General features: G+C 48.2%; 1 protein-coding gene across 4 annotated transcripts in view; it reads left to right on the forward strand.

Annotated features, from left to right (window-relative positions):
• Window positions 1–11,055, forward strand: part of SPECC1 (sperm antigen with calponin homology and coiled-coil domains 1) — a 58,070-nt gene that overhangs the window by 37,867 nt on the left and 9,148 nt on the right. For all 4 annotated transcript variants that reach the window (XM_089484095.1, XM_089484096.1, XM_089484094.1 and 1 more), the window contains 5 exons: window positions 1,813–1,958; window positions 3,174–3,277; window positions 4,157–4,235; window positions 7,721–7,877; window positions 8,104–8,206. In XM_089484095.1, the coding sequence (XP_089340221.1) occupies window positions 1,813–1,958; window positions 3,174–3,277; window positions 4,157–4,235; window positions 7,721–7,877; window positions 8,104–8,206 (589 nt within the window). The remainder of the gene's footprint in view (window positions 1–1,812; window positions 1,959–3,173; window positions 3,278–4,156; window positions 4,236–7,720; window positions 7,878–8,103; window positions 8,207–11,055) is intronic.

Raw genomic sequence — 11,055 nt, forward strand, 5'->3', positions numbered from 1 at the left:
TCTTTCTTTCACCTTCCTTCCTTCTCTTTGCACCTTCCACCCGAAGGCTCTGAGCCCACCTGTCACCACACCTTCTTTGATGCAAAATCAAACATTTTGATGCAATATATATACTTCAGTCAAATACATTCTCAGGCGGGTGAATTCATGGATTAGGAAACCCATCCACCTCCCCTCCCTTGTCCATAAAACCCATCCTCTCTTTGGCCTCTTTGCACCGTCCAAATCTATCCCAACTACGGGGCTGCTCCGCGTTCAATGGAAAAGTGATGGCATGTCTGGAAGCATGCGCAGAAACGAAAATTTGGGATGATTGTTTGAAAAAGATAGAAATGATATATATATCTCCTCCAAAACAATTTGGCGCAATCTGCCTCTTTTTTGCTCCCTCGGATTGGAAGGGACGGAAATGAAAGAGCTATTTTCAGGCCTCTGTTGGACTCCGGGGTCCTCCTCTGTCCCTTTCCGTCTCCTCTTTTTGTCCCCCCTTGGCACAAAAGCCAAGCAAGTTGGCAAGGGCAAGGCAAGGCACGTGTTCAGAGGCAAGCCTTGTGTTTGTTGTCCAGCCTGCCCTTTCCTGAGTCCTTGTGGATGTCAGACAGAGAGAAGCCCCCCTTGCCAAAAGGGAAAATGCCCCCCTCCATGATCCAAAGATGACTTGGGAGTTCCTATTAATAGTCCATCCAGAGCCGGGCAGCTGGAGGGAGAACAAAAGGAGACACAGAATGGGTCTGTTTTTCTCCCTTTCTCTCAATGCAGGCTGGGAAGGGGGGAAAGGAAAGTGCATTCAGACCCGCATCTGGCTCTCCTTTCTCTGCCCATCTGTCTCTGGGGACTCCTGTCTTTCACAGGTGGCAGGGCTGTGGTTTGTAAAAGCACTTTCTTCTGCTAAAGGGAAATGCACGCCTTTTCCGTTCCATGTCTTGCAGCAGGTTGTAGCAAGGGGCCTTGTAAAAGCACCCTGAAAAATGCCCAACCAGCATCTCTCCTTCTCTGAAGAAGGCGAATTGGCCACTGTCAAAACCCCTCTTGCATACAGCCAGGTAGTTCCTCCTAATCCTAGGAGTTGGCAGGGGATCCCAAGGGTCATCTCATCTAACCCATGCCACGAGAGATAGAAAACAGGCTCAGAATACAGAAGAGGAAAACGTTACTTAAAATCTTATTCCAGCCTTTCTCCAAGCTACTCAGGATAAGGGTGTGCATGATTCCTTCGCCTTTCCCATCCCTCCATGCTCACAAGAGGTAGGATACACCGAAAGACTATCTCTTTGGCATCATTGCACAGTAGTGAATTTGCATTCAGGTCTCTGGGCTCCATGTCCAGCGTTCTGACCGCAAACGCCCGCTTGCCACTCAACTAGAAGCGTTTTTGCAAAGACGTCTGCCTCTTGATGTTATTAAAGCTGTGGTTGCTGTGTGCCTTCAAGTCAGTTCTGACTCATTGCAACTCCTATCATGGCTTCATTGGGTTTCCAGGGCTGAGTGGGGATTTGAACCCTGCTCCCCAGAGCTGTAGTCTCTGGACTAGGAAAACACGGTTATAGGGTCTCCTTAGAGGGTCGCTGTAAGTTGGAGACGAACTGAAGGCACGCAACAACGTATGTTGTGTCGGCGTCTTGGTACAGTTTTCAAACTGAGACGTGTGCCACCACGTTCGGAGAGGTGTGAAAACAGTTCAAGGTAACTTGCATTCCTCTCTGATGAGTCTCTTGAAAGCACACTCCAAAGAAAAGCTATGAAAAGCCTGACGCTGAGGGTTGAGATGAAGAAATGTAACGTCGTCTTGTCTGATTTTGCTTCCTCCTCCAGGCCATCCGCCGAGGTGACCAACTCCACCGAGGGAGACGCCGCCAAGCGCTGGCAAGGCGTCTCGGTAAACCGCGCTTCGCCGACACCGCCAGAGTCCCTGGCCACCGTCAAATCCCTGATCAAGTCCTTCGACTTGGGCTGCCCAGGTAATCCCGAATTTCCACAGGATAGGAATGCCAGCCCCACATCTCCCTACGTCTACAAAATGCCTTTTTAAAAACTGTCTGTTCCTTTTTGGCCTTGCTTTTCATATCCAGGGACGTAACAATGGTAGTGATGTTTCTGGGCACCTGCTTAGGAGTGTAGTAGCTTGTTTGGGTACCTGCCTCTTGCTCCATCCGAGACAATCGGGCGGATGCAAAGAGGTTTAGCCGGTGCCACGGTAAACCCAGTTTCCCCGTTGGTTCATCACCCGGCAATGGGCACCAGCAGTAGCAATGGGTGTTGCAGTGCTTTGGAGGTTCAAATCAAAACACGTTGTGGGATTACTGCCCCACCAACATGGTGCCCTGCGCTGCCAAAGAGTGAAACAGGCAGCATCCAGAGCTGATAGGGACAACTGGTACGGTTGTCACATCACTCTGGCGTACCTGTTTATATGGGCTTTTTTTCTTTCTTTCATTTATATGCTGCTTTTCTCCCAGGCCGGGACCCAAGGCGGCTTCCATAACAACAATTTCATGATGGGGGAACCTCCTCTTCCCTAAAACAGCACATCTGAGTCTTCTGAAACCATTGTTAGTCTTCTGAGGTTTGGCCGGGGAACTGAAACTTCGTTCCAAACAGGAAATGTGTATGTGTGTGTATATATATATATATATATATATATATATACACACACACACACACACAATGTGAAGAAGGGTTGCTGAGGCTTTGGGTGGGTTGGTGTAGTACATTGGCCTGAGTGTTGGACTGGGCCTCTGAGAGGCCAGGGTTCAAAACCCTGCCATGGTTGACCCTGGGCCCAGCCCACTCTCTCAACCTTGGAAGAAAGCCTCTTGCTAAATCTTGCCTGGAAAACCCTCGGAAATGGGTAACCCTGAGTCGGAGTTGACTTGAAGGAGGCAGCGTTGGGCAGTGTTGCTTGAGCATTGAACCAGGACTCTGTCTGATCCGGGTTCGAATCCTCACTTGGTCACGGAAACCCTCCAGGTAGTTGTGGGCAAGTTGCACTCCCAGCTTCAATGGCAGGCCATAGCAAACACGATCTGGTCGTTGTAAATCAGAAATATCTTTGAAGGCACATAACAACCACAATGGTTGGGTTTGTGCATTCCCCCAAGCGAAGCATCCTTCATTTTGTTGCATAAACTGACCGATAAATTGACCTAGGTTTTGCTTCTTTCCCTGAATCTCAGGCACCGGAGGCGGGCAGAGCATCCCAGTCCACAAAGCAGCCCGGAGTCCCCTGAGTGGCATCCCGACCCGGACGGCGCCCGCCGCTGCCGTCTCACCCATCCAGGTACCGGAAACCGAAAGCGACCCTCCTTCTGTCCTCCCTTCCTTCGCAGAAGCCGGGATCCATTGTGGTTCGGGTGGGGAGGAGGCATCGCACGCGGCGGGGAGTCTTGTTTTACGGAAGGGCTTGGAATCACATCCCAACAACCGCTGGGTTCTGCCTGACTTGGGAGGGTTTTGGAAAAGCATCTGTTTGTTTCTTTTCCTGGAGACGTCCAATATGTCGGCAGATCAAAGCCGCCGGCCAAAGGGGGTCGAAGCGCCTTTGACTCAGCCGGAATTTAGCAAAGGATGTGGGATCCGTTAAAAAATAATAATAACCATCAAATCCCGTTTTAATCGCTTTCTCCCACCCCACCTTTTGCCCCCCCTTCAAGAGGGCTAATAAAACAAACAGCTGCGGAGCGAGGGAGTGTGAGAAAGAAGGAGATGAAGGAGGGACCAAGCTGGGCCAAAAGCAGCCCGTTCGGATGGGGGATTCTGGGAGCTATGATCCAGCACCTTAGATGGATAAAACAGATGTGGAAACAGATAAAATAAATACCCAACCCTTTGTTGTCGTTTTTGAGACGCATGTCGTTTCGAGGCAGTAAATTCCTGGTGAATTAAGTCATATTGCGATGCTGGGAAATCTTCCTCTCCTCCTCAGCGTCTTATATTTATATCCTGCTTTTCTCCAAAATTGGGACAAAAGATACAAACTAAAAGAGCAACGCAATTAAAAACATACAAAACATATGTATGCTGCCTTTTGTTTATTGGAGGAAAAGGTAGGATTTGAATGCCCAACGGATGGATAAGGTTTACATTTTCTTGCCATGTCGGTGGCCTGTTCCCTTTCGGTTTTCTAAAAGGTCTCTTCTCCCCCGTTTTATCATTGCAGAGACATTCGACCTTCAGCTCCAAGCCTTCTGGGAAAACCTTCGCCAAACCCTCCGAACTGCCAGAACTCCCGCTAACAGGTAAGTTGTGGCCAAATGCAACACATAACAGAAGCGACAGTAATGATAACCTATAAGTTCAGAGATATAATAGCCGTGCTAGTCTGTGGAATCAGAATGAAGAGAGATCTTGTAGCACCTTTGAGACTAAGAGAAAGAAAGAAGTTGGCAGCATGAGCTTTCCTAGACTTAAGACTACTTGATGCATTTGGGTTTCCACTCCACTAAATGCATCTGAGAAAATAGACTACCAACTTCTTTCTTTCAGTTAGTCTCAAAGGTGCTGCAAGATCTCTCTTTTGACAAGGTCTTTCACCTCCTCTGCCAAAGGCTGCTGCTGCCTAGTCAAACTACAAATCCCAGGATTCTGGAGGATGGAGCCAGGGCAGTTCAAGGGGTGCCATTATTCCTACAGTGCAGATGCATCCTCATGGTTCCAGGTGAAAGCGATGGCTCTTTTACCAAGTGAGACCCAAGGCTGTCCGTTTTGCTCCGCTTTGTTGGACAGCATCTCTTCAGGGTCTGGAGAAGCTCTTTCCTTCCCAGCCCTTAGAAATCTAATATCAAACTACCAGTGGCGTGAACATGGGGCTTCTTTCGGCTTGCAGTGCATCCCAGACATGTGGGTCGTCCAGTCTCCCTCACCTATGAAAATCATTTTTTCCTTGCCGTCCCCATTTAGCAAGCGTGTCTTTTCGGACGTGCCAAGTCTGTATCCACCCGCCTCACCCCTGGGCATCTTTGCCCTTTCCTGCCTATTGTTGCCTCCAACCAAATCTTTGGGAGTCCCCGCTCTTGTTGGATTCGTCACCACCATTGTTGAGGCGGACAAAGGCTTTTTTATGATGCCACGCTGAAGAGCGTTTTCTGTATGCCGCCACTTCCTTCCTCAATATACCATCCTCTCTCTTCCACTCGTCTTGGAGGATGTTAGTCATCTAGCTGTAGGTTGGAGGAGGGGGTCCCCTCCTCCTCCGTTCCGCCACTGCGCTTTTCGCACTCAGGGCCTGTCGGCTTGGTGGAAAGGAACAACCGTGGCTCAGGGGGATTCTTCCAGAATCTAAGAGACGTCTCTTTGCCTTGTCCAAAGGCATTTGAGTTTCATGTCTCGAATTAACAGACAAGGAGGCTGTCTCTGGTTGAGTCAGATGGCTGCCGGTCCATCTCTTTCAGGGCACATCCGTCCTAAAAAGGTTATGGCGGGTTTGGTCCCACTTCAGATGCCATGGCAGCATCCCATGGAAGTTGTAGTTTGGGAAGGGCTTAGCCTTCTCCGCCAGAAAGCTCTTCTCTGCTCTCACTTGAGACTCTTACCTAGTTCCCTAAGACCCTTCCACTTGGGTTTCCACTTGGATGGATGGTTGAGCTAAGGTAAAGTGGATTCAAACTGCTATAACTCTGGAGTTCAGATGCACCCTTAAGCAACCCAGCATTTCAGGTGGCTTTCATATTTGGGCTGGGCAAAGTTTCCTTCCTCTCCTTTCAAAATTATATGTATTTCTTTGAGTTGAATGATGACCTTCTCCCAAATCCAAAACCCAAGGGAGCAGAGAGAGAAAACAGATATTGGGGTGGAAGCTCTCCCTACAAGGAGTTCTTACTGTCTCTGCCCTGATTTCCTCCAACATTGCAACCCTCCTTTGCAGTCCTTTCCTCGATGTTCCCCCGAAGCCTGATTTTGGGGGCCAGAAACCATCTAGTACTAGATATTGCTGCAATGAGAGGAGAGGAAAGGTTTTGCTCCAGTTAGTTCCCGAAGTACATGGCTGGATCTGGGCCCATGGAATTGAAAAGCAATTTTAGAAAAACACATTGATTTTTTAAAAACCGCAGCCTTCGCCCGTTAAAAGCCTCATTTTTTATTTCCCAGCAGCCAAGCCACTTGCCAAAAGACGGCTTGGCTGGTTTTGTTTGTGCAAATCTTGGTAAACGGTGATAGTAAATCATCTGAAGCAAGGCTCTCCCGCATCTCTAGTTAGACAGCCAAATCTGTCGGCTGAGATACTTCAGCTTACCTTTGGATTTTGAAGTGCAAAGGTGTGCTAGGAATGGGAAAGCGGTGATGGGGTGTTTTTCAAGGCTGCATTGGGAAGAAGAGCTAAAAGGAGAGGCATTTACTGTCCATTACCTTAATGGAGCAGATGGATAAAGTCTTTTACAAGAAGAGCAAAATGCAAGAGGGAGAGAAACCGCAAGAGTCTCTGACAGCCTTGGAGTAAATATCCTGCATGGATCTGGCCCAGAGATCTCTCAGGGGAAGAAGGCCTGTTTACGGGAAGACAAGAGCAGGCTCTTGCTAACTTTGCTTAGCCCTTTTGATAACTTTGCGGATGCTTCCATTACTATTTAGGGGTTACCTTTATGCGTAGGTAGTCAAAGTCTAACCCATGGGTAGCTAGATAAGACAGGAGGAATAGATAGATGGACAGAGCAAGAGTGGATGGAGGGATGCATGGATGAATGGAGAGGGATAAAGATGCAATAGAATTCTCAACCTTTGGTCCTCTAGAGTTTTGAGACTTCAACTCCCAGAATTCCTGAACAATGAGCATACCGACTGGGACTTCTGGGAATTAAAGTCCAAAACATCAGGAGGCCGAAAGGTTGAGAACCACTGCAGTAGATGAGATGAATGGATGGATAGACAGAAAGATGTGATGGATGGATAGGTAGATAGATAGACAGATGTGATGGATGGATAGGTAGATAGATACACAGATGTGATGGATGGATCGGTGGGTAGCTAAATAGGGATAGATAGATAGATGATAGATAGATGGATGGATGGATGGATGGATGGATGGATGGATGGATGCATGGGATACATGCATGACGAATGGACAGACAGGTGGCCATACAGATAGAAGCAATAGATGGATGGATATAGAGGAGCAATTTCCAACACCTAGACTAAGAAAAAAGGCACACTCACACACATAACACACCTCAAAAAGGGAAGGTGCATAGTGACACATTGGGTGCACTGGCATGACAAAAATATGAGCTTTAATTATGAAAAGGGGAGTTTGCAGGGAATTCTTAAAAGGCTCCTGCAAGAAACTGTATGCAGAGAGATCTTGTCGCACCTTTGAGACTTAGAGAGAGAAAGAAAGAAAGAAAGAAAGAAAGAAAGAAAGAAAGAAAGAGAAGTTGGCAGCATGAGCATTCGTAGACTTGAGTCTATTTCCTGAGATGCATTTGGGGGCCTACTTAAGTCTGCTTCCTCAGATACAGACTACGAAAGCTCATGCTGCCAACTTCTTTCTTTCAGCGGATTTCAAAGGGGCTACAAGATCTCTCTACATACTGTTTCTGCAGACTGACACGGCTAGGTCTTTGCACCGCAAGGAACTGGTCCCAGTTCTGGGGAAAGCCTGGGATGTAAATAAATATAATATCAGTGATATGATACTAACAATAATAACTGGTCCATCTTGGGCACCCTTGTTTGGCTTTGGGGATCATAGCCTTAATGTTTCTCCTTTCTGCCCCTTATCCCACCGCAGACTTGCTGAAAGGGAGAGGCGAGGAAGACCTGAAGCCGGACCCCTTCCTCCGCAAGAGCCCTTCGCTGGAGTCTCTCAGCAAGCCCCCCGCCATGGCGTTTGCAGGCAGGATGCTGACTTCCACCCCCAGCGGCTTGAGACCCCCCAGCAAACTCAGGTAACTTGCGGGAAAGTGGGTCCACACCGTACATATTTGGGATGCAGGGACAGGGATAGGTTTCTGAGCATTTTGCATCCTCTTTGCACATTGTTGTCTTGTCTACACCCAGGGGCCAGTATTTTGCTCCCAGGACCCTTTGGGTGGGTTGCTGAAAATGGTGGGCAACAAAACCAGCCTTACCCAAATCCGTTCTCTTTCCCGCCCCTCCTCTGCCCGGTTTTAGCGTGGAGAGGAAAGACCCCTTGGCTGCCTTGGCGAGGGAGTATGGCGGGTCGAAGAGGAACGCGCTGCTGAAGTGGTGCCAGAAGAAAACAGAAGGCTATCCAGTGAGTACATTTGCTTTGTAGCAAATAGGTTTCTTCCTTGCCGAAGAGTCACATTTACCAAAACGTCGTTTGTTTTCATGTTTTCGTGTGCCATGAACCAGCCACAGTGGGATGTTTTTGGACGTTTTTCTCGTTGTCGTTTGCAAACCAACCTCAAAACCCCATTCTGAAAGCATGGTTTGTTCGCTGACAAACTCTAGCTTGTTTAAAACCATGGTTTGTTAGGGTGCCTTCCCTCTTTTCCCAGCGGCTCCCACCCAAAAACGAGAGCTGAGGAAAAGGGGCAGGAGGGGAACAAACCACCATTTTAAAACGCCACACAGGTTGGATGTTGGTTGTGCAATTCATAGCTTATAAAACTAACCAGGGTTAAGGGAATAACATGGACCGGTGTGACTTGCAAAAATGCTCAGCCTGCCCTGATGTGATCCTTTGGGGTCTTTGGGTTTTTCTGTCTCTATGAGGTAGTTTTCTTTGTCCGTCTTTCTTCAAGGGACTCAAGCAATGCACATTTCCGACAGGAAAATCTCATTTCTTCAATAAATTGGGCCCCTCCTTGGATGTTCTTTGTGGCTTGGCAGCCTCTTGGGTTTATTATCTTTTGGAAGTCCTTTCTTTTTGTAGTGTTGCACATTCCCAAAATCCCATTTTTAAAGCCATTGTTTCTTTGATGCAGGGGATGCCCCATGCCATACCAGCCTCTCTTTGCCATCTTCCATCCCAGCGCCTTAAGACCGCAACCCAGCCCTTGGCTACTTTGCTTACACAGAACGCACTCTCTGTTTATACAAAACACAAAACCCCAAACCTCTCCTTCCCTCCTTGAAACATCCTCTTGCTTCAAAGGACAGCAGAAGCCATTCTGTTTATTTTCGCTTTTCATTTTGGCTGTAGTTCCGTTGCCGCCGCCGCCACCGCGACCGCTGCTTCCGCCGCCACTACAACCTTCAGAGGCAAAGTTGTTCCATCGGGGTCTGCTTTAACTTTTCTATTTCTCTATGGCTTCCCTTTCTTTCTTCTGTTTCTGGCACCGCTGTTGCCAGAGCGAAAGGCCGGTTCCTCTGGCAAGACTTTGCACATGTGTTGGGGTCTGCCCACGTTTGTGCCAGCGACAGAACTGGAAAACTCTCCATGAAAGCAATTTTGGCGGAGAGAGACGCCGAAGGCTTGCCTCTGGCTAAGTGTCTTAATGCCAACAAGTGTAAAATGAGTGTGATCTTGCACACAAACACCAGGTTCATAAGTAAGAAAGGGGAAGCAGGGGCTGCCAAAATGGTACAGGGACCATATATGATGCCCATCCAACCTTGTTCGCAGATTTTCATCACTGACCTATTCAAAAACCACACTGTGTCTTTTGCAAACTTGTCTTTGCTCTTTACACTGTGCCTTTTGCAAACTCGTCTTTACTCAAGTCAACAACTTGGTTCTCTATACAATGTTTTTAAGAAGGTTTGAGTGTTGGACTACAGCTCTTGAGTCCAGGGTTTGATTCCCAGCTTGGAAACCCACTGGGTGGCATTGGTCAAGTCACACTCTCTCAGCCTCAGGGGTAATGGCAAACCTCTCTGAACCAATCCTGCCAAGAAAACCCCGTAATAGGTTTTGCCTTAGGGTCGCCATTAGTCGGAAACAACTCGAAGGCACACAGCAACAAGATAGAACATGGGAGGGAAGAAAGGGGGACTGTCATGGATGGGAGGGTTTGAGCTTTGGGATAGCATTGACCTAGGCCAGGGTTTTCTGAGTCCTCGAACCCTTGACCCACACGGTCCTCCTTGTCTGCGCCAGGCCTGCTGACGCCAAGGAACCCGGGATAAGCCAGGGAGGTATTGTCTTGCGCCTTCCAAGAATCGGTTCTTGAAGCCATTTCAATGGAATTGAGATGCTGGGATGCTCACAGGGACATGTCTCCTCTTTTCCTGAGAAGGCCTTGCATGTTGTAGGAGAAAGTCTCTTGGACGAAGTAAGTTTCCTCTGGGTCATTGCTCTGTGGCCTTTTAGCCTCATTAGCCTCCTCTTCCGTAATGGCATCCGTAGCAAAGAAGGGCTCCCTCTTAAGGGCTCCAGCGCTCTGTTTATCCCACGGAAAGGAGGATTTTCTTCATTGATCCAGGGCTCTTCCACAGTATGCAGTTAAAGAACTATGGACCTGCTTTAGCAGCCATGGCATCCTAGGACTTGAAGTTTGCTGGAGGGATATTTAGACATCTCAGTTCCAGTGCCTCCAAAACTGCAGATCCAAAGATAGCATAGGATGCAGACATGGCAGGAGAGTGTTAAATTTGGGTAGCGCCCTAAAATCTCTCAGGAAGCAAATGTGGTGTAGTGGTTTGAGCGTTGTACTACGACTCTAGTTCGATTCCCAGTTTGGCCATGAAGCCCACTGGGAGACCTTGGGCAAGTCACACTCTCTCGGCCTCAGAGGACGGCAATGGACAGATCTCTGGACACATCTTGCCAAGGAAACTCCCAACAGGTTTGCCTTCGGGTCACCATAAGTCAGGAATGAAGATCAGCACCAGGGCGCTCATATTGAGAGGTGCAAAGCCCCATCATGGAAGTGGCTAAGAAGAGAAGTGGCATTTCCCTAATCCCCGGAGTAAAGGTGCCATGAATCATTCGTGGTCCTTGGAGGCCCATTACCGTAAGCGGCTAATCCCAGGCAAAGAGAGAGCAGCAGTTTGGAATCGGATCTTCTCAAATCGTGGGCCCTTTTGTTATTTGTAGATCACCTTCCCCAAGAAAATCAAGATTAAAATAGTCTCAAGTGGTCCTCAGAATTCAAACCGTTGCAAAGCATAGAAGAAAAGGGAGTGCAGAACAAGGAAACAGAAAGACCTATCAGT

The sequence above is a fragment of the Sceloporus occidentalis genome, unplaced genomic scaffold, assembly GCF_023333645.1.
Source record: "Sceloporus occidentalis isolate IW3139 unplaced genomic scaffold, rSceOcc1.0.p SCAF_21, whole genome shotgun sequence".
NCBI lineage: Eukaryota > Metazoa > Chordata > Lepidosauria > Squamata > Phrynosomatidae > Sceloporus > Sceloporus occidentalis.